Source organism: Colossoma macropomum, unplaced genomic scaffold (assembly GCF_904425465.1).
Source record: "Colossoma macropomum unplaced genomic scaffold, Colossoma_macropomum, whole genome shotgun sequence".
NCBI lineage: Eukaryota > Metazoa > Chordata > Actinopteri > Characiformes > Serrasalmidae > Colossoma > Colossoma macropomum.
In genome coordinates, this window is record NW_023494790.1 from 23,375,308 (window position 1) to 23,399,724 (window position 24,417).

Here is a 24,417-nt window from a genome sequence, read left to right on the forward strand (position 1 = left end):
ATGCTGGATTTATTACAGGTAGTAAACAGCCCAGAACTGCACATTAGGGCTGCAGCTTCCTTTTACTGACAACACAAACATCATATTCCCACCCTGGCGACCCTGTTACTCATTTTATCATTGTAGATCAGACACTTCCCTCTTGTGGTGAGACTGTGACATTGCAGCTCTGCCAAACACTATTTTCAAAATTTCTCAATTGATTTTTAACAGCTCAGTAAACAGTCTTACAACAGAATGCATAAAGATACAACAGTCTACAAGTGTGGCTGTATTTATTTCATCTCTGAAAATTATAAAATATGCATCATACTTAAGATGTGGCTGTACGTGTATGAGGATGTTGCAGACTAGGTCAGAAAAACTAGGACAGAATGTTCTACTTCAAGGGTTTTTTGTGTATAAGGCACATTGTGAAGGAGTAGCAGTAACATCTCAATACAGATCATTAACAGTCCATAACATTATCATCTCATTCATATATTTGGCGATACATACACTGTAACATCTCATAAACCTGCATTAACAAAAAGGGCCCATATCCTAAATTTTCTTGTATTTTATTTTTTCCATGAAGACCACTTCTAAGGTTTGTGTGAGTTTATGCGCCAAAAACAACTATAATTCATTTTATATAACCACAGACTTGGATCTATGACGAATTAAACAGGAAGTTTTTGTTGTTTATTAAGACTAATGTAAATGTATATGGACCTCCATTCTGATCATTGTGCCTCATTCAAAAGATACACCTATAGCTTTAGCAGGAATGGGTGGGACTAAACTTCTGTGAATGTAATTTTGTTATGTCTTTGTGACATCATAAAAACAGCAAATTCAAAATGGGCTGTTTTTGCTACTTACTTTCCACATATGGACTGGTGGAGTGAACCGTCCGTATTAAAACTTTTAATTAACGTCACCATATCAAACTCATTTATTAAAAAAAAAAAAAAATAGAAAAATTCAGTATTTCACAATATGGGCCCTTTAACCTGTTTCAAGTACTAAATTGACCTGTAAAGCTTAAAACCTCTTAATTAAAAGTTCCTGAGAGATCAGTATGCTCAGCATTAACATTACACACCCCTCTCCCTATTCACAGTTAAAAACAGCTCCAAAACAAAGTCTACTCATGATTAGTTAGCTCTGACTGTTGGCACCAGAAAGGCTTAATGACCAATTCTAACAGGCTTGTCCAATTATTTTCTAATCAAAAGTAAAAAAATCAGCCTCTGTAAAACGATCATAAAAACAAAGTGATTCAAACCATTTTCAGTGTAATCAATGATGTAAACCAAGTGTAAATTCTGATCCATATTCAGCCCATTCCAGTACAACTCACAGTCCACATTTTATTCAACTCCAGCTGGTAACTCACCTGAGCCAGGTTATCAGTATTCCTCAGCTTGTAACCTGCTCTATCTGGTTTATGAGTGCTGGGAACTGGATAAATACAAACAGGCTAGAGGTCTTTGGGAACTTAAAGACCCCATTTCAGACCATACATCTTAATCTAAGACTTTTTTCAAAGTGAAACACTTTTAGATGAGTAACATGAAAAAAAAGACTAATGTGTCCTACATGTCTGCATTTGGGCAAAAATTGGCCACTCCCTATGGTCCAGCTCAGGATTGGCCCAGGTCCCTCAATCCTAGGAGAATCAGGTACAAGCATCACAAGCCCTTGTTGAAGTAGACATATTTGACACTGTCACCATACTGAGAGATGATGGACTCTCTGAGCTCTGGCTCCAGCTTGGACACAGCCAGAGAGCTGGGAAACAGAAAGATTTGGATCAGAAATATGCCCAACTCCTAACTACAGGTTAGCTGATAGATACTACTATCCATGCAGCAGTGGTTGCTTTTTCATCAAGCTAAACATCTTAGCTTATGCCCTGATGGGCTTTTGTTCTGATATTTACCATCTCTGTGGAAACAGTGAACAGGCTGCAGGCACCATGACGATCAGGCTGAAATACAGAAAGGAGAGCTGGTGAGTAATGTTTAATGTTTGCAATAACCTTAATTCTGATGACTAATAGTGAAGTATAGTAAGAGCTGATAACAATCATCAATGTAAAGAAATAAGTATCACTTACAACACTCCAACCATCATCACTTGCAACGGTGCATGCAGAAATGTAATTTTCTGAAAAATAAATAAATAAATAAATAAATAATGTACATATTTTATAATACGGAACATAAGAGAAACAACAAAAAGGAAAGAAGTTAAAGGGGAATGCCACCAATGTTTCATAATTTTTGCATAACTGAATAGTTAAGACATAAACACAGTCTTAAGAGTTGTTTGACATGAAATGAACCATAAACCAGAGTCAGCATTGCTCACTGTGGTGGTGATAGGAACCAGGCAACTGAAGAGTTTAATACCTCTAAAAGCTACCATAGATAACATTTTAGATAACATTTTAGCCTAATGCATTCACAGTGGAGAGGTACATGTAGGGCACATGTATCACCACTACTGTAAAGAAACCAGTAAGTGTGTAGGTGCATTACAGAAAAACCATGTCACATCTCGATCTCAGTGGCTGAATTATGCAAAATTGTGGAAAAAATGAATAATGAATTCCTCTTTAATAAGTTTAAGGTCTCTATTTTTCTGGTTTATTTCTGACAGCTCAGTGAAAGCGCACTCTGCCGTACCTACCTGCATGAATCTATGTTTTTCTAGTCTCTGCATTATAATAGGGAGGATGACTGTAGAGAAAGAGAGAGAAACAGGACCAGGCTTAGAGTTTTTTCACAGGACAGAAGGAAGGGATTTCAACACACACCAAATGCTTGTTTTCTACTATCCTCATTGTCATAATTGTTTTCAGGATACGTAGATTTAAAGGCCATTTGTGTCAGTCATACATTATGTTGTAGCATGGGGGTGTCTAGTGTGGGAGGAATCACTTAATATTCACCGACTACCAGTGGCCAATTCAGTACCACAGTACCAGCCCTCTCCTCTAACTGCAGTCTGCTTGTACTTACTCATGCCTGGTGCTGCCATGGTGACTCGAGAAATGACCACCTGTGTGATGCCCTTGACTGCTGCTTGCTGTGGCACAGAGAAAGAATGAACAGTGGCTGAATATCTCAACACTTCACAGAAGCTTGATCAGATACAGAAAGAAAGTTATCTTATCAGAGCCTAGCGCTGCTGTAGTGGTGTTTATTCAAAACCCCAAGGACACTCAGCCAATTTACGTCTGAGTTCTGTTCTACTTCCAAACACTCCTGATACAGATCAGGTTTGGTTTTGGAGTTTTCATGACGAAGAGTGTGATGGTAACATTAGAACTGGATGATATGAATAAAATACCACATTGCACACACACCTAGCTGTCGTTTTGGAGATTCAGTGAACCCAAAATGTGACCATCTTTTGCAAATGGTGGAGACAAAACACACAGGCATCTTCTTCAAGGCTGATTCACAACAGCTGTGGTTGTTTAAATTTCTTATTTATTGCCCTTACAGTGGATATGGGCATTTTCAAGTGTGTAGTTACTATTTTACAGCCATTGGCTGATTTGTAAGAAAGGTGCTGTATAAATGAAACTTATTATAATAATAATAATTATTATTATCACTATGAAAGTCAACACGCTTTTGTCTCATTTCATTTGTGTATTCTCTATTCTTTCCCATGCTGATGCACTAAGGAAATTTGGCCTTTGTATCCTCAAATTTTAACCCATTGAAACAGGAACCCATGGATGGCTCTTGAAAGTTCCTGAAGACACAAGCGAACTTGAAAAATGTGAAATAGAAAAGGGAACATGCTTCAGTTCCATTTTGTCCACAGTCATTTCTATGGGTGACAGTAACTGTGACATCTAGTTTTGTTATCAAAATCATCACCACAAGATGAATGGACTTTTCACAAAATATGATGCAAAAAAGGACAAAAATAGAGATACAAGGTTTTTGCACAACAGTAACTAAATTTTTTAATCCAGAAAAGCTTACACTGCTGGATAACTTCAGGCAGATGTGTTAGGAATTATAACAGAGCAGAAAACGAGACTGCCAAGTGATCATTACAGGCTTGACTGAACACCTTTGAGGAAGAGAGCTGAAATGTACAGAGCCAAATTAGTGTTATAACTAAAATGTATCCAAAAGGGTTAATGACACACCAAACCATTTGCCAGTGCAAATGCCCAGAGGCTCTGTTTCTCCCTCAGGCTTTCTGCTTATATTTTTGAGCATATAGTAGTACTATCATTATTGCTCAATGTTACTCACTCTTGAGTGGCCAAGCTTATTTCCATTTTCATCCGTGACCGCGATGCCATTCAAGATTTCCCTGCGTATGACAGAAGAAATATTAATATGGAAACGCTGCACTGGCCCAGCACAGCCCAATTAGAAGAGACAAGAATAAAAGAACATCACTGATGACTACAGGACTCACTGTTGTCTCATCATGGGGATGTTTACACAGTTAGCTGCAGCCACGGCTACAAAAGGCACCCAGCGAGCCACCAGAGGCGGAGCTTTCTAGAGACACAGCAATTATCAGCATTCAGACATTAATTATCATGCATTAAGATGGTTCAGCTGCCTTTCCAATTTGTTGATAAAATGACTGTGTAACCAACAGTCTCCAGTGGCAGGAGATAAATATTAATTATTCTTTCCTTATGCCTATACAGACTGAGAGTACCTTTGTGTAAAGGTTCAAACCCACAGCAGTGGCCAATGCAGTGCTTGTCGCTGTTGCATAAGCCACCCCAATCTGTCTGGAGGAGGCAGGAAGACACATGAGAAAACTGTTTAGAAAGACTCCACTACACTGCTACTGATTCCGAGATAATAAACAGCACATAGAGCGACTTCTGAGTTCATTATAAAATCTGTTCTTTCTGACAACGACTAAAAAAACAATTACCAAACACTAACGAAAATAAAAACATGCAAAAAATCGTAGGGTTTTACTTGGGTGTGATTGGAGAGGCAGCATTGCGGTTGGTGTAGTTGACCAAAGCGTTGAAAGACTGATTAACCCACTGCCAAAACACCACAGCAGGAACCGTCCTGGAGGAACACATACACAGCAAAGTGTTTCGGAGACAACAGCTATTAACACATGCAACAATGCAGAAATCTGTACAAGGGCAAAACATCCAACATTCAGGCAGCAGACAAAAGAAAAAGCAACTAAAACTGCAAGCATCGCACCAATCTGCAAACATTTTACAAAAAGACAGAAGGTACCGCTGACAAGTAAGGTCTCAAGAGTGACTGTGGACGTATAACTTTAGGTAACACTTCAGTACAAGGGGACAGTGTAATGCCCTTGTCATGCACTTATTAAGCTAAACTACTAACAAAACACTAGTTGATGATTAACTAGCTGTTTATTATTACACTATTAAGCAGTAGAATTAGCCATAGTCCTGAGCCCTTCTAAATCCTCTGTTTAAGGCTCATCAAGCAAGTATTTAGTAATTAGCCATCACTAGTAATTAGCTGTCATTTGCTTCTAAAAGTTGAAACACATAATTGAACTAAGAATGATAGGCTAATATTATTTAGAACTTTGTAGAAATGTGTGTTTTTTCTTATAATATTTACAATATTTTTTTCTTATATTATTTTATTATGTATAATGCATACAAACCAAACTACAAAGAAATTTCAAATCTTTTTCCCTCATCTTGCCCACTCCTTGATTCGGTCTCAATAAGGCTTAATAAGTGCTTTAGTCACCCTAGTTTCTCTCTAAGAATGTAGTAATGGGGCAGTTATTTGGTGGTTACTGGCTTGATAAATTATTTACTAGTTATTGGCTTGATAAGGCAAAATAATAAAATGAACCTTAACCCTGGTTACTTCTTCATAATGTAGTAATGAGTAGCCAGTAAATTACAAACTTAACAGGTGCATTATAAGGGCAGTACATTGTCCTTTAGTCTAACAATGTGATACTGAAGTGTTACCTTATTTTTTACAGTCAGCAACTCAAATTTGTAGATAACTGTAAATATTTTCAGCTCTGCTCATGGGTGACTGGGGACCTGTAGAACTGCAGCATGAAGCCTGTGATGGCCATGCCCCCAGGCACTTGGAAAGACATTCTGCCAATCAGGTTCATCCTGTCGCCAGTGTCAGGGTGAAATGCTGAGTCATAGAGCTTCTTGGCATAGTGCAGCTGTTCCACAGTGGTACCTGGAGGGACAGACCCTGCTCTGGAGAAAGGCAAAGACAGAGACGAGGGCAGAAGCAAAGGGAGAAAGGGAATTAATGAGAGACAGAAAGGGAGGGAAAGAGAAATCTGCTACCCACTGAACTGAACTGAGTCTGTGATTAATAAATCTGATCATTTATCAGAATAAACAAAAACAGCTTGATTTTAGTAATGACCAATTCAAATTGTGTCATTATTATATAATTGCTTATTATCTGATAGTTGTTAGGAATTCAGCACATTTCAAGGCTGTATGTAGAGAAATATAAACAATGTGAAAGTGAAGGGGATAAATGTAGAAACGTTCAGCGAGAAACAGACATCTCGCACTGTGCAAAAGAACTTGAGAGAAAATGATATGTAAAGCTATGTATCTGGGCCGTAAGCATTTACTTGTTTGAAAAATACTAACATTAAAATAACTACAAATAAACAAATAAGCAATACATATTAATTTTAGGTGTGTGTGAGTGTGTCAACCATTTCTAAAGCTCTCATTACTTTTTGTTGTATTTATGTTTATTTGTATTTAGTTTAAAGTTATACAGCGTTTTACTGGACAAAAAACACTCACTGCCAAGATAAACAGTTTAAACAATTCTCTGGACTGCCGCACAGACTGTATGTGCTGCCAATATGACACTGCACTTCACACTCCAGTTCACAGACAACATTGCCATTATTTGGATAGTATCTGAGTTTTTTGCTGCTTACCTGCAGCTCTCCACTAAAGCTTTCGCTTCGTCCAGTTTGGAGTCAGAAAGGAGAGCGGTGCGACAGTCCGTAATGTTGAAGAAATGTTTGAGACGTCCCATGAACGTGGACTGATCCCAGCGTGGGGCATCAATGTCAAAACCACTCAGAGCCGCCATGGTGCACTCTCCTGTCCCACGGCTCTAAAAATGGATAACAACAGGGACAATATGATCATTCCAAATTTGATGCCTCCAAAATGCTCCAAAAAAAGTGGGACAGGTTCTTCTGTCATACAAGACTTCAGCTGCATAATTTTACTCTGTTGTTGTATTTTGAGCCTAATAATGCACCACACATTTTCAATAGGAGACAGGAGGTAGACCAAGCTAGCAGCTGATATATAAAACATGCAAAATGTTTCTTGGCATTGTTATGCTGAAATAAGCATGGATGTCCCTGAAAAACACTTTTTTTGGCGAAGTGGTGAGCCTTGACCCACCCTCTCTCATAAAAGACCAGGCCTTCCACAATGTTCCCCCCTTTTTTCAATGCATTACAAGCATCGGTTTTAGAATTAGCGTAAATTTACAAAAAACAGTGAAGTTGGTCAAATAAAAATGTTCTTGAATATCTTGTCTTGTACTGTTTTTGTTCAAATACAGATCAAAGTAGATTTATAAGTGAATGTCTTCTGTATTTAATTGTATTTTACCTATTGTCCCAACTTCTTGAAATTGGGTTAAGGCAGCTGCTTCATTCAACAGCTTTTAAGTACAGGTAACGTACTGTCCATGGTAGCCAACTGTATGCAACAAACGCTGCAGAGTGACATTATGGTGAAAAACACTGGAGTATTCATTTAATCCATCATTAGGGAACCAGTCATAACTTGCTCTTGCAGATTCTGTCCTTGAACTACATATCCTATAAATCCTATAAGACAAAAATGTACTGTTAAAAAAAACATATACATGAACTAGTGAATTAGCACTGTGCACTGAAACATTAATTCATATAAAGAATAGATAGCTGGGTGTATTTTTTTAAAGGTAGTAGATCATGTTGTACTTTACCCTCATAATGGCCTGCTTTAGATTTTTTTTTAAGGTTCAATGCTTATTTGGTGTCTTAAGTTACAGTTTATCACGGCAGGACAGGCATAAGCAGTGCTGAAAGTCAGCCAAGCACTACGGGTCAAAGGCCAGTGAAATAAACACAAACAAGGAGAACAACTCAGTAGAGTTTTAAAGAGTGCTGGAGGTGCATTTTGCTCCGTGTCACAGAGTGTGCAGACAGAATGCTGACCAACTGATAGTTTGACCTGGTCACAATCTGTTAAGTTTGCTTAGTCCTTTCAGTTTATACATTCCACCCCTTTTGAACCTTGTCTCTCAGCTTTTCACAAGACTTAACAACAGTATATACACTGCACCAGCTAAATCTGACAAAATGTCTTTAACATTAACATGATAATAAGCACATTACTAAACATTACTAAAGTGACTGGATGTAGATCTTTTTTTTCGAGCATGGTATTGGGTAATACAAAAATAAAGTGTGAAAGATAACATTATTTTTACATATGTCAAGATACTACTGATACACTAATTAGGTCTGAAGTTCTTCATTTGATTGGACTTATTAGTCTAATAAAAATCATACTTTTAAATAAAAAAAAAACTTTAAAGCCAAACAGTTTGTATATTATGCTAATACTGTATGCTTAAGGAACAAGACTACGTGAATCTAGTCCTTATCAATCAGTGACAACTTTAAGTCAATGATTACACCATTTTTACGGCCCCAAACCCCCCAAAAAGTTACTGCAAAGTGTTCATCCCACCACACACGTTTGGCAATCTGATGGGCCCAACTGTGTTATGCTAAGACTTTAACTAGACTTTAGTAACAAGGGCTGCACTTGGGTAAAGTTCTGAGCATGAGCAGCAGCCAACTAATTATCAAAGCTTTGTGCCCTACGGGTTAGGTGACTACTTCAGTTTGACTACTTTACAGTGGAAGCTGATATCACGATACTTCAAGACATTTTCACTGTGCACAATATGGAAGATTTAAGCTGCATCCAAAACCACATACTACTATACTACACATACCATACTAAAGGGTTAGAAGTGACACAAAAAATGCACCAGTAGTGCAACATTTAAAAAATCATTTTAAAACAAAAGGATTTACTCATTTCACATACTGTGCTGCACTAAATTCAATTAAACAAAACGAATTATCCTCTCTTAAATTGAAACTTGGAGCTGGTCAGTGTCAACGAGGTGCTCAGAGAAGCATACTGTGATGCAATGTGACGTCATTTATCACGAAAACTAACACTGTCGTCATATTTCACTGAGTCTACTAAGTTTACTGAGTTTAAAGGCAAGCGGGGACTACTGGTCGTTTGGTGGATAAATAACGTTAAGCAACCGGCCAGCGAGGAAGAGAAGGTGGTAAAACTAGGATTTGCATTTTTTACCATGTGCAGTAAGAATTCAGCAAATTCAGCAGAACGCAGCAAGTCAGCAATCTGACTTCTGCACTCAATAAAAGGGGTTTGAATCAAACACAAATGAAAACTCCTCTGAACTGATCAGCAGAGTTTTGAAATGCATTATGATTTTTATCACCACACGTAACTCAGCAGTACGTATAAAGGAGTTAAACCACGAAGCTTCAGTTGGCTTCTTATTTGAAATTCCCGTTCCGCCTTAAATGCTGCAGGAGTTACAGCAGTTACATTCTGGCGCCTGAGGCTTAAATGGTGCAGCAGTTACATTCTGGCACCATTTAAGGTGGACCGGGAAATTCGAATAGGAAGCCAACTTCAGGCTCGTGGTTAAAGCTGAATTAGAAAACACAAACACCACCAAATGAACGGCATTAGCGCTCTGCTGCTGCCGCGGCGTGCTGCTACACACAGACACCACAACCCGGTAACGTGCTGCAGGTATTAAACTCAACCATTACTGATCACAGAGTGGAGAGCGCAACAATAGAAAGTACTTACAGTAAGTTAGGACTCGTTATGACACTTCAGCTCCGCTGGGTTTGTGACTGTAGCACTAAAACGTGCTCCCAGCTGCCACCCGATGATGACGTGCTGAAGGGGTTAGTGACCACGTGGCAGCTCGTCTTCCAATCAGGGCCAGGGGCGGATCCTTCACTAGGCGGCTTCTGAATAATACATGATAGACTGGATATGATAAAAACTGCACATATCATAAAGTTGCATGTTGAGTATGAGACATTTGCATACCTGGAGTTTGATTTGCAGTGTTTTAGTAAAAAACACCACTGCAGGAGACCTAGTGCAGAAGAAGTGCAGTGTTTCTCACTTTTTTAAGCCATGTGAAAACAAACACAATAACTTCATAATAACAAAAATCATAATAACTGCATTTAACTCTGTATGGGTAGCTATGACGACATATCTTGCTTCTTTTTTTAATCGTAGATTCACACTCACTCACTGTTTATAGTGACGCAATCGCCCTTCTTCCCGTGTCGACGTCATCATCATCCCTCCTTCCTTAGAAACGCTGGAGAAGACACAAGCACAAGATGGTGAGTTAAATCCCTGATAATAACGCTTTCTTTTATTTTGTGGATTAACGTTGTGTAGGTGTAGAGCGGAGCAGCTGTTATTTTACGACAACAGCTGAATCCGATGATACTGACAGTGTAAAAACTGCACATTTGTAGAAGCGGTGATATCTGCACAGATATGAATAAGAATCAGCAGCGGTTGTAAATCACGGATGAGATTAGCTTGCTAACCACTTAGCTAATAGCTAACGTTAGGTAAGTGTCAGTAGTGTTGGCCACTAGAGGTGTTGAGTGCACTCTGTCTCAGAGCATTAGCGGTTTTCAGTCGTCAATGTAAGGACGAACCAAAGAAAGGAAAAAGGGCCTGGTTTGTGCCTCTTCACACCATAAAACTGAAGAATGGGGCTCAACGTGATAACTCAAGCTTGTTTTTTTGTGTGGTAGGCAGCATCTTAGATAATGTTTCTGCTCAACTCTGCTGTGTCTTATTTCAGGGTTTGCTGTCGATTTTGCGAAAGCTGAAAAGTACTCCGGACCAGGAGGTTCGCATTTTGCTTCTTGGATTGGACAACGGTGGTAAAACCACCCTGCTTAAACAGCTGGCATCTGAAGATATCAGTCACATTACTCCAACACAGGTCAGCTACACTGTGCTCAGATGGTTCAGGTCCTCTCTGATCATCGTGATCTGTTTAGTCTGTTTAGTGAGACTGAATGAACACATTGTGCTGCTTTGTGTTTTTTTTGTTAGATAAATAGTTTGGGGAATGTATGACATCCAGGGTTTGGATGTAACAGAATACGAGTATTGGGAATAAGTTACACATTCAGAATACAATAGTTAAGTATCTGTATTCAGTCCAAGTTACATTTGAAAAAGCAATAGCCAGCCATTTCTAGGACTTTTTGTTTTAGAGTACTTACCCACTAAATAAAAAAAATGCAGACCTCAAATAATCTTCAAAGAAACACCATCAGTGCTTGTTTGTTAACTATGGCATGTCGCAAACATGCCTGTTAAATACATTTTAAAGAGGACCTCAGTTAACAGCTTTTTTACAAACACTGACTTTCGAGTTAAAGCCTGAGTAGACTGATAAATCAATCATTATTAATCTCAGTGTTACTTGGCTCTTTTGAGATATGATTAAACTAACAATTTTAGTAGTAGACATGATGTGAGTGTTGCATCAGTGTTGTACTGGTCTCCTGCCCAGGGGATTGTAGGAGCAGTGAAAGCAGAGGGGGAAAAAAGCTTAGAATTTTTGGAACTTAATTTAAATTATAATTTAATTGATAATTTTTCATGAAACATAGTAACAGAATAATTAGCTACATTAAGAAAACTGCCAGCCAGTAACAAGAAGGAACAATGTGAATTAGGTAAAAGAAAAAGAAAAAAGATTTCCCCGTGTGCCTTACTAAGATGTACTGTAAATGTATTCTAAATGGATTCTTCATACCTTGAGTTTTATGTATTTTAATGGAGTGTGATACATTAGGACCGTGCATTCAGGATTCAGCCATCACTTCTTTTTCATAGTCTTTAACCCAAACCTGATTTTATCACTACATTAGGCTGCATTATATGTGCTGCATGTGTCATGGCCTTGTTATAGGGGTTCAACATCAAGAGTGTGCAGTCTCAGGGTTTCAAACTGAATGTGTGGGACATCGGTGGACAGCGCAAGATTAGGCCCTACTGGAGAAACTACTTTGAAAATACGGATCTTCTAGTGAGTGTTAAGACATTTAATGTGCATGCATTTTTTAATTACTTGTAAATGCAGTTCAAGTTTTTCTATGAAACATTAATAAGTCAATCTGAAAAATCTCTGTTTCAGATTTACGTCATCGACAGTGCAGATCGCAAGAGATTTGAAGAAACAGGACAGGTAGTGCTGTGTGCTTGGATACAGCCCTTAACCATTATTGAAAAATGTGAAAACATATATCATGCCATTTATACTGTGTGTTATCTTCACAGGAGCTGGCTGAGTTGTTAGATGAGGAGAAGCTCAGTGGGGTCCCGGTTCTCATCTTTGCAAACAAGCAGGACCTGCTTACTGCAGCTCCTGCATCTGAAATTGCTGAGGGACTGAATCTGCACACCATACGGGACAGAGTGTGGCAGATCCAGTCCTGTTCAGCTCTCACTGGAGAGGGTGTGCAGGTGATTATGAAATATGTTTGAGCAGAGGAAGATGTAGAAACCTTTGCTTTTCTGACAAATGGAAAATCTTGCATGGGTGTAGTTTGAGGTTTTGAACACAAACTTGTATATCATAAAAATATTCTGTTTCGTTTCTGTTTTAGGATGGAATGAACTGGGTCTGTAAGAGCGTGAATGCCAAGAGGAAGTAGAGCTGCATATTCCCACTGCAGTCCCTCCAGGGAATCCAGTGTGTACCTCTGAATGTACAAACAATGCATCCACACAGCTTTGAAACACTTAAACATTATTGGAAATTAAGGCACCTCACAGAAACAAAGTTTATGTTTCATATTTGCCTGTCCCTTGAGGCCCACTGTGCTCAAATGAAATTTGCACAAGGACCTCAAGCCTATTTTTATATTCCCAAACCCCAGAATTATTCTTTCTTAAACATTGATCTGTCATTCGAACATAACATTTTATGAACCACAAATTTATCAGCGTGTTTGTTTAAAAAAATATATCATTGTTAGATTCATGTTTAGGCTTTTTTGAAGCAGCATGATCTTTGGTACGTTCTTGAATAAATACATTCTGCCTTCATATTCTAGGATGGTTTTGCACTGAATGTCCAAATATATATTTAGTGAAATCTGATACTGTGACATATTTATACTTTTGAAATGATAATCTACATTTTCCATCTTTTTACAGAACCACAAGCCTTGCTTCACAGTAGGTTATGTTTGTGACTGATGTTTCTATGACATGAAGTTCTTGTTGCTCCATCTTTTGATGTATTATTTTTGACTATATTGTTCTTTTTCTGAGTATATTTTTGTAACGGAGTGTAGGATGCTTTAATATCGCTTTGTGTTTCATAGAATGCCAGAGAAGGTTGTGTGTCCAAACTCAATAGGAAAAGGAATATGTAAACAGGTCAGAATATGAAGTTCTTATATAATAAAATGGAGGCCAGCAAAATATTTTCTGCAAACACTGTGGAAGGTGTATTGCAAACATTATATAAAGCAGTTATTGTAAGTAACAGCTTCATTAGAAAGTTGGCAATTTGAGATTAAACATTTTTCCTTTTTTCTTTGAATCTGTTGCTGTTGTATGACTGAAGCTACGCAAAGTAAACATTAAAAAAAAAACGAGGTGATGTTTCTATTTTTTTTTTATTTATTTATTTAAACTTTTTCTTTAACGTTTGTCCTACCCCTCCTTGTTGTCCATTGTTCTCCCAGAGGTCATATATTTGCCTCTCCCTGCTACCATCCCCCATTAAGCAATGAAACAGATGGTGTTGACAGAACTCAGGTGGTTTTCTATGCACTGCAGCCCACCTCACCTACATCCTACATCTGTTTACTTATCTAACGTATTTCAAAATCTTACGGTTGTTGTTTTCCCTATTAGAAAATTAAATCCAAGGTAGTTGGTTGTTCTGTCACTGCAGGGTCACTGCAGATGGCGCCACTGTCAACAAACTGCTTTTACCTGCATGTTCATTTGCTAATATACAATATGTGGTATGCATGATAGCATTCATCGGAAGAAGTGGCAGTTTCAATGGTCCATAATGTGATGTAAGTACTAATTTTATTTAAAAAATAGCACAGTTGGAAAAATAAATGCACTGGCTCTGATGTTCTGCTGTAACTGAAGTGCAGAGTGTCATTAGATATCACATACAGTTTTTGCCCCAGCCCTAAATAATCTGGTTTCATTTTTTCAGATTCAAGATTAAGCTTTAACACATTAATGTCCATGTCTGCTTGTTTAAATGTGGTCCTGCTCTCCTGGCGAATAAACCTGAAGACATTTTCTAAATGATCAAACATAATCATGGCTAGTATCACTTTATTTGTTATGTTAAAGTCTGTTGGTCATGTGGGACTACTGAGTTTTAACAATACAATATGCAGTACTATGCAAAAGTCAGAGACCACCATTCATTTATTTCCAGTCAAAACAGCCTTTAAGCAAAAGTTATTCATTTTACACAAAAGCCTCAACAAATATGCTATTTTTTTTATTTTTACTCTCTCTCCATATATGTGTGTGTGTGTGTGTGTGTCTGTGTGTGTGTATTTACACACATATATGTCCACACCTCCAAGCTTCAGTCTTAGTTGTTTGTCTTTTCTGATTCCTACAAACCAAGTAATCCCAAACACATTCAATGATGTTGAGGTCTGAACTTTGCAGTAATCACTCTTGTTTTGAGAACACCAGCGGCTTCTTTGTTTGTTTTCCAAATTTCCTTTTTTTGTCTGTTTCCTTTATCAGTACTCAGTGTCAACGGCACCTCCTTTCAGACTCATAGTGTTGTGTTGTCTTCTAACAGTGGAAGGATGGACAGAAACACCTGTGGATTTTTTTAAGCAATAGTGGAGCTTGATTTTCTCCCCTCTCTCGAAGATGAAAGCTTTAAGTGCTGTTTATCTGATGGTGACAGTTTTGGTGGTCTACAATGTCTTGCATGTTTATTAGAAGTCACATTTCCTCTGTATCTTTTTGGAAACTTTTTTTTTCACTCATTTTCCTTTCTCCTTGTGACTTTCTTCTTGCTTGTGCACATGTATTGTCTTATACCTAATCTCCTCAGAAATCTCTCCTGAAAATGAATAACTTGTACTGAATAGCTGTTTTGACTGGAAATTAAATGAATGAAGGGTGGTCTCTGACTTTTGAACAGTACTGTAATAAAAGCATAAATACAGTGAGTACTGTTAGATGTTCTGACAGTATAACTATAGAACATTTTATCAGTTTAGACCAAACAAAACAAGTTCTGTGGGCTTTTAACTTTGTGTCTTTTTTAAATTTAGTTGTTGGACATAATTGGGTTAATTAATGAAACCTGATTCAAAGTGTTGGTGCAGTGAGTGTATTAAATGTTTGCTAACAGTACAAAACAGACTTTCTCCCTTTAAGAACAGAATCATGTTTTGTTTCTTGTTCATGCTATTAAAATGGAAAGAACAGATGAAGACAAACAGAAGTATTTATAGTACTGTTCCTTCCTGTCATCCTCCCTCTGTTTCCTCATAATTTTGAGTATATTACTTTAATGGGGCCCTGAGAGATATTTGAACTGTGCCTGCACTTGCTGAATAGTTAATGGCCTGCTTGCTTGAATGTGAACACACCCTTCCAATTGCACTGATTCCACACACTCGGCTCCTTTGAGTGACACTCTCAAGCTGACACATGCACTCTCTCGGTGAGACGTGCAGGCTTTATTAAGCCTGAATAAATCCTCTGAGTATCCGTCTCTCTGAGACAGGCAATTAGACTGGCCTCCCTACATCTCTCTGCATCCTCGCCAGCGAGCCAGCTCTCATCCAGCATTCTTATCTGCGGGCTTTTCCTTCCATCTGCCCCGTAGACAAGCCAGAATGAAAAGCCTGATAGAACACTGGCCTTTTTTGAATTCTGTTCATTGAAGAAAAGGCCCTTTTGTAATTCTGTCTGTGATGTAAATGGCTGGTCTTGAAGCGAGGGAGTTTTTGATGGACACAGCCTGAGATTTTTGTGATGTGTATCAAAGTTGTGGGTGGATGGATTACCACTGGGTGCAAAAAGCAAAGGGCTGTGGGAATGCATAACAAGTATTATGCTGGATCTACAGGATCAGATGGGGAAAAAAGACCCATTCATTTTCAACCACAAAAATATTGCTTGTCATATTAGAGACATTACATTGGATTTCAATAGTTTAAATCAAAATCTGATCCTTCTGCATGTGAATGAATTTTGATCTTATTGAAATTGCCTGTAAAAGTCATTCTAAAACCATCAATCAGCCATTAACCTTGAATTCAGAATAATATATTTCATGCTGATGGTGCTTAATCAAGTTAGGCTAGCCTTCTTCTTTTAAAGGAGGATCATTATTCAAATATAAATTGAATCACTTTTATTTGGGAATATCTGTCACAGGAATGGCTAAAGAAATCTCTTCCGAAAGCTATTTTACCAGAACATAGTCTGTTCTTGCCATTGCCAGCACATCTTAAATAATAAACACTAAAAATATAGTGCAGTAATAATGATATACATCACTTTGTTGACACAGAATAATTTTCCAAGGATTGTGCACCTACAGAAGACCCATTATAGTATGCAGACAATAATAAAATTGTAAACATAAAAAGATGACAAAACATCTGTAATATGTACATCATCCTAATGCTGACATTTATAAAGAATAAACTGTTCATGGATCGTCTAAAGGCTCTTTCTCTGAACAATACTAAGAACACTCTGATATTAGCCCTAATATTGCTTACTAATTTATCTCATTAATTTATCTTAGATTTTCCAGGGCCCAATTTTCTTCATTTCTTTTAGAACCCACTGACATCAATTTTATCCATGTTTCTTTTGGCTAACTTTATTGTCCTTGACTGCTGACTGGGCATCTGGACCTAGATCCTAACAAACAGAATCACTGCAAACCGAAGATACTGTGATATCTACGATGTAATGGTTGGCCCTCAATTGTGGACCCAAACTTTCCATTAGAAGTGGCACCAGCGTCATATAATTTTTACAAAATAGAGACCCCACTATTTAAACAAACTTATATCTGCTTGCAATAATAACATTTGTTCTGAGTTTGAAAGCACCTCATAGATTCAGTAAACCAAGATCTCTACTTTTTGAAAAGTAGATGAGACTGTTAGAAACCTACAAGCATGTAATAATACAATACACACATACATACTTTATCTAAGCCGCTTATCCTCCTGCATTTACGGGGATAATACAATATACATAAACATATCAGTTCAATATCTATGGGGACCACATTGATCTATTTAACCATGGAAACTCAGTGGCACATATTTTTATCAGCACATAAAAACGGCATTGTTAGGGGTCCAAGCACTTTGCACTGGAATTTTCAGATTTTTCTTCTCTTCTTTTCTGTCATACAGAATGATGGGTGGCAAAGGCTATAAGGTAAGGCATTGAAACAGCAAATTTCCTTCCCACCACTCAAGCGAGAGAAGTGACCTGAATTGGTTTAATGTTGCTGTGACCACCGCATTAGTGCAATCAATTGACGCAGTTTGTAGGGATTAATAGCTATGGTAATAGCTATTAATAGCTAATGTATGTTTTTTCTAGTTAGCACTGTTAGTTTCTTCGAATTTCTTCTATTGCATCATATCCAAGTATCTTTCAAAAGCCGCCCAACAGCAGTCTGTAATGGATACTGTAACAGCTATGAAATATATTGTAGTGTCAGCACAGAGGAAGCCACAAGGGAGGACATGATTCCACCATGAGAAGTGTTCTTTATTAAACACCAAGGCAGAAAGGCACAAACAGAAGCACAGACTCACAGGGGAGGTCACTACTAGCCATACACTTTACCCTCATGGTGACCACCAACCCACACTGACTAATCCCACTCACTGACACAGAACAACACAAGAAACACATACCACATACATTTAACTGACAAACAACAACATAAACAACATTTAAGTCCTTTTTATTACATTTATAAAGGGCAGGTGCCTCACATGAGCCTCCTGACCTCATGAGTGTCTAGAGGCCAGCGTCAGGCAGTAGCGGATTGCTACAATAGAAATGTACGAAACAGACCATTTTGCTTGATACATTTGAGTGAAACTGGCTGGAGGGATATTTACAACAGCTAAAAGCTGTCACCATGGTCTCTTCTGCATTACCTGCGCTCCTGTCACAACACCCTGTGGTGGAGAGGTATTCTGAACGATAGACCAAATTCAGTGGACTGTCACATTAGCCAACCAGCAGTGCAGAAAAATACTAGGTTAGAGTGCTGGACAAAACACTACTGAACAATTGAGTGACTGTTGCTAGGCAAAATGAACTTGTTGTTTTAAAACAATTAGCCACATATTCTCCAGATGCCTGAAAAAATTAATGGAAAATTAAAAATAAATAAACACAATTCATGCAAAAATGGCACACAGATCAGTTCTGATGAGTATCCACAAAATGGGTTTATACAGTCCTATGCATGAGTCGGGGAGCCCTGGTCAAACTGAAAATAAGTTTACACATTCTCTAGACAGAACACACTTCTATACTACTTTTTTTGCACAATTACTGTTTATTGGTTCAATTAACATTTTGGAAAAACAACGTGGCCTGTGCAAAAATTATGGCACATTTTATACTTACTCATTCACTCATCATCTAACCCACTTATCCTCCAGGGCTGCAGGGGGAGCTGGAGCCTATCCCAGTACTCTTTGGACAGAAGGCAGGAAACACCCTGGACAGGTCACCAGTTCATCACAGGGCAGACATTTTATACTTTTTGTTTTAATTTTTTCAATATGCTAAACTTAGCAAGTAAGTAGATATTGTGCACTAAAATGTGCAGAAAAGTGCCATAAGTTCTCTGTAGAGGATGTTTTAACTTATTTTCACTTATAAAACCAACAAAACATCTAATTAGACTGGGGGTGTTAAAACTTTTTCATACAGCTGTAATCATATGTTATTTTTCATATCAATAATAATTTACATTGTTTGGTTTTATCGGTTTACTGTATGTATTCTAATGATTTTGGTTGCTATGACCACCAGTAAAAATGCTTCTATTTTGAATTCCTTTCTAAATTATTATAAAGTTATTAATTACAAATTATAGCATCAACATAATATGAGTGAAAGGTAGAATCTTTGAAATTTCAGAATTTTTAGTAATTAATATGCCCCGCTTTTTCTTTAATGACAGCATGGCTCCAGCTGGCATGGACTCCATATGTTTGTACAAAAGCCTCTGATGAGTACATCAAATGCATATGACAGTCATCTGAACATGTGTTTCAGTGGAAGAGATAAACATGGTCAACATGGTACAAACACAGTCAATGTCACAAATTTACTCCAATTTGAAAAGTAACCTTGAAATATTTCAGAATCTTAAATATTTTTTTTTTTTATTTTACTCGTCCTAACTTCTCTTTCTACATTCTAAACGTTTCTGTTGTTTATTTGTGGGATTAAATGAAAATAATCCAAGGTTCTTGATCGTGATCTCAGACTTTTGGAACCCACTGTATATGGCTAAAGGTATGTATTGGCATGTCATATTACTAGACTTCTATTGCATTATTTAGGAGATTTCATATATTTAGTGGTATTTGTTGACAGCTACACTCATATTTTTTAGCAGGCTGCTTGTGATAGGGTCAAGCTAGTTTTGCTGTGTATATCGAGGTTGATGTGCTGTTCAGCTGTTTGTTTGTTATTTTCATCATATTCTGCTAGAATATGTAACTTTCACAAAACAATGTGATATTATAATATATATTACATTTATCAGAGAGACGAACAAAGGCATCTCCCCCAGTGAAAAGTTATTCTGATTAATGGACAAATCTGTGACTGATTCACCTAATAGTATAGCAATCTTTATTCAACCGATGTCCTTTTTTGAACCTTGCTTGGACCCCGATGATTGCCGCTTGTGGCAGTTTTCCACTTTTGTTATTGCAACTTTCTTCGTCTTTGTACTCTTATTTTAGATCAATACCATAAGAAATATGTGCCTGTGCAGAAGGCTGCCTACATATTTTCCTTAAGCATGAATGACAGACTCTATCCTTTTGCTAACAGTAGCACTAATATGTACATTATGTGATATAGGCTTTATATCACAAGCCCCATCTTTGATTTATTGAATGATTGTGCTGAAATGGTTTTCTTTGTGCGTGCAACTGAAGACAAAGACAAATTGCATGGCGTTAATGCACACACATCCTGGCTTAATCATCAGTTTAGGCACTCGCACCTCTGTTATTGAGTGCCATTAAGATGCTGGCTGTCAGAGGGGTGCAGTGAAGGAGACATAATTATGCACCTCAGCCAGACACAAAGGGCCCAACACCCACACGGAGCTGTGACTGCTGCCTTCTGCACCGCATAGCCAGCCAGCTATCAACTCTCCCACAGGCATGAGGAACCACCAGGATAACCTCAACGAGCTCTTGTAATGTAACAAGCATGGACATCGTCTAAAAGAGAGATTTCATAGAGAATGTGCTGGGGATCCATCAGTGAATAACGCTTTTAAATGCAGGGTGGAGTCTATCTGGACAAGGTCATGTCCATGGCAATTCACCATGTGGGATTGTGGGTATGACGCTTATCAGAGGGCCCAGAAAAATTCTTTCTCTTATTTACAGTATCTCTCTGCTGGGAATTGGCCAGCTGCTCTCCAGCTGCTGTGTGAGCAGAACCACCCTGAGGTTTTGCAGCCCTGCGCTTCCTCCGGCTCGCCCAAACCATACATTCCACACGTCTCCACCTATCAGAGTTGAACACAGGCATGAAAGACAAACCACTGGAGCAATAAGATTTCACTTCTAATGAGGTAATATGCTCAGGGTTCACATTAACTTACATCACACTCAGGGTGAGGTGCTGAATATGTGATACACATGAAAACTGGAGAGTTAATATCCCGCTTCAGGGCTTTCTCTCACACACGCATGGAACCTCTTTGATCTCACCACACACAGCAACTAACATCAAAGTACTAGTACAAAAAAATATCACTCTCACACACATAAAATCCTTTAACAGGTCCATAATTTAAAATATATACTACTAAAAAAGTATTTGGGCATTTGTGCCCCACTTAAAAATGTGTTAATTGTGTTAGAAAACCAAGTGGCATTTATTTTAAACAGACCATTCAAAGACATTCAAAGTCTTTCCTTCAAATGGTGCCTGATGTGTTTTAGACTGTTATTGTTTGAGCAGTTTTCTTTGCAGGCTTCTGCAGATTTGCATCCAAAATGCTTTTGTACTCTTCTGATCTCATCAGTGATCTCATCAGTGAACTCAAGCTCAGTGATAACATAATAAGAAACACAGCCCCAGAATTTGAACTATCCACCTCTAAGCTTTACAGTACTCTTAGTGCAAACTGGCTGGAATTCTTCTCCACACAAAGTCAACCATCAGTTTGTGCTATGTTTTTCTCTTAAACAAATATTATTTTGATGAACAGTTTATAAATCAATAAAAAAACATAAGGGCCTGCATCATACATTAAAGGGCCTATTTCATACATGTTTCTTGTATTTAATTTTTTTGTCCTGAAATCCACACATAACGTGTGTGTTTTTATGTGCCAGTAACAGTCATAATTAATTTTACATGAGGATACTGAACAATATTTTGCAAGTTGTTTTGCTTTCATTTTTGTTAAACCAGGGATTCAAAAACCACTAGTCAGCAGTCTATGTACATGAGCATGTCTTCCAATTATACACACACATGTTGGTGTTGCTATATTTGTGAGGATGGTTACTGATTTCTGGATTGTTGTAGCCAAGTAATACTGTACCTACACCTAAACCTAACTATAAATTTAACGTCAGTAACCACAAGACAATATTTAGGCAATATATTTTTTTTCAGAAAAAGTTGCTTTTATGATGAAAATAGCATGTTTCCTGTACAAAAGGGTCATGTGATCCTGTCATCATAATGACATAGCACAAAGTGCTAAAAACAAGTACATAAACACACATTCACCCCTAAGACATTCAGCAAAGTGCAATCGCTTCCAGTCACTACAAATCTGTCTGTAGCTTTTCATTCTAAATCTACTAAGTCTAAAAGAGAACACAATCCATTCCTGTATGTTTTGTCCTGAGTTCACACCGTATGCCTTGTTGAAGTCTAGTATGTGGGTAGATATGGCCAAAAACAATGTTCCAGGTTTGAACTGCTTTTAAACAGAGAATTTGTTTCTTCTAAAATGGGTAAACAAGACACAGGCAGTGAGGGAAGAGAATAGAGAGAGATTTCTAAACACTGAAAAAGAAGGAGAGAGAACACAGAGGCAACACCCAGAGCTGTTGGCAGGTGTGTGTGACAGCTCAGTGGGCCCTCAGAGGCTGGTGGGCGGGTGCGGTGTTGAATTACAGCAGCGGCTGTGGAGGGATGATCTGGGTCACAGGGTTCCCAGCATCTCCACTGACACACACAGGGGAGAGAAGAGGATCATCATCATCAGCACCAATCTACTCCTCACTCTCCAGCCAGCCAATATCACATGACAGAAAAGAAACAATTATGTCACAAAGCAAAGGACAGCCTGATTGGAGCTTAAAGCAGGATTATGAGAAAGGAGTAGATGATGACGTGGTATATGCATATAATACATAGAACTATGATTCATCACAAAACTTTTACTGTGTAAGCTGTAAATTTTAGAGTTACAGGCCAAGATTTTTATTTACCTACAGTCACAAACAAAGAACCAAGGCCTATTAAATGTTAATGACAGTCTGTGCGATGCCAAACCCTTATATATCACAGCTGAATTAAACAAATAAAGCCTTGAACGTAGGGCTTAAAGTGACCTTAAAATACCCTGCAGACTATAAAACTCAACACAGCTCAATCAAATAATGTTAGTAAAAGTAGATAACACTGTAAATACCTGTAACACTATATGGGTCAATAAATATCTATTCATTTTCCAAATATGATCTCAAAAATCTTTCTAACCCTAACCCCTAAATAAACATGTGAAAATAGAACTTATAGAATAGAAATAGAAATAGAATTTTTTGTACACTTTTTTGTGTTTTTATGAAAAACATTACAATTTTATTGTGTACAACTGTTTAAAATTCTGTTTGCTAGTCATGTATTGGCTAGCATTTTGAGCTTAAAATGAACAAAAATTGTCAGCAAAACAGTCATTACTCAAACATTTGGTAAAGTTTGGGTAGAGTTATGATTGTTCAGTTAGTAACAGAATGGAATATTTAATCATTTGTTTAAATAAAATAAACATAATTAAGGCCTGGAGTTACTCAAAATATTTTCCTTTAAAGTCTCAGTCAGTTAAAAGTCTTAAAAGTGTTCTCAACTCTTGTCTTTGAGCCAATTTGGCAAAATGATCTGTATATTCCACATATTTTTATTCCTTATTTTAATATGTTAATGTTTCCATTTTTGGTTTATTAAAGCATTCAAGATTATAAAAGTAAAATACTTGAAAATCAAAATCTTTGCTTTATAGTGCCCCGGTCTAATGCTCTAGCCACAAGGTAACGGTAGCCACAAGCTAAGATCCTAGCCATCGATATAATGCAATATGTTGCATTTCAATTCAGTACAATATAAAAGACTGTATTGTTTCATTCCTAATAGATACATTTATAATTCATAGCCTTACATTGCTTATGTATTAAGTAAGCTGAATATTAGATTTTAATTGTTAATATTAAAAGACTACACAATTACAGCATTTCTACATATCATTGTTAAACAAAACAAAGATTTTAATCTCATTTTGTCTTACTCATACTTAACTGCTGATGCCTCAGACATTGCAGTGTTATCTCTGCGCATTCTTTCTTTCTTACAAAGCAAAATCTGCTCTTTCTGCATCTCTGAGATCATGCATTAAGTAATTAGATTCAAGTACTCAGGCATCTGTCCTGGAAAATCAGAAGAGATGACGTCTGGCAAATTTGCTTTCATCAGGTCCACTGTCACATCTGTAAAACATCAGAGTGGCTGTTTTCAGCCTGTCTCACTGTGACCACCGACTCCCCCTCCATTCTTCCAGGCCCCATTCTGCGCTTTCCTGGCGTATGTGGGCAGGCGCCGTGGCATGACGGGTTTGATTATTTCAAGGGCCATCTTCTAACGATTTTTCCCCCCATGGAAAACTGCCTCATTGACACATCCATATATTCATTCATATGAAGGAAAAATGGCCTCAGGTCATAGAATCTTTC

At 37.7% G+C, this 24,417-nt stretch overlaps 2 protein-coding genes across 3 annotated transcripts; one reads left to right on the forward strand and one right to left on the reverse strand.

Moving 5' to 3' along the window:
- Positions 1-242: 242 nt before the first annotated feature.
- sfxn2 (sideroflexin 2) lies at positions 243-10,037 on the reverse strand. Its single transcript, XM_036572618.1, has 12 exons — positions 9,932-10,037; positions 6,931-7,112; positions 6,047-6,217; positions 4,965-5,063; positions 4,693-4,768; positions 4,441-4,526; positions 4,272-4,332; positions 3,012-3,078; positions 2,680-2,729; positions 2,105-2,154; positions 1,928-1,975; positions 243-1,776 (listed from the first exon to the last, which is right to left on the reverse strand). Exons 2-12 carry the CDS (start codon positions 7,086-7,088, stop codon positions 1,677-1,679), a joined length of 966 nt encoding a protein of 321 aa, XP_036428511.1. The 5' UTR covers positions 7,089-7,112; positions 9,932-10,037; the 3' UTR covers positions 243-1,676.
- A 364-nt stretch (positions 10,038-10,401) lies between these two features.
- On the forward strand, positions 10,402-13,787 carry arl3b (ADP ribosylation factor like GTPase 3b). Of its 2 annotated transcripts, none has more exons than XR_005007363.1 (7): positions 10,402-10,488; positions 10,965-11,108; positions 12,090-12,206; positions 12,315-12,365; positions 12,458-12,643; positions 12,787-12,888; positions 13,340-13,787. XR_005007363.1 is itself a non-coding variant. In XM_036572622.1 (7 exons), exons 1-6 carry the CDS (start codon positions 10,486-10,488, stop codon positions 12,832-12,834), a joined length of 549 nt encoding a protein of 182 aa, XP_036428515.1. In that variant the 5' UTR covers positions 10,402-10,485; the 3' UTR covers positions 12,835-12,872; positions 13,340-13,787. The 2 variants fall into 2 exon arrangements, 1 of the variants encoding a protein (XP_036428515.1); XM_036572622.1 differs by having other exon boundaries at positions 12,787-12,872.
- The last annotated feature ends 10,630 nt before the right edge of the window (positions 13,788-24,417 follow it).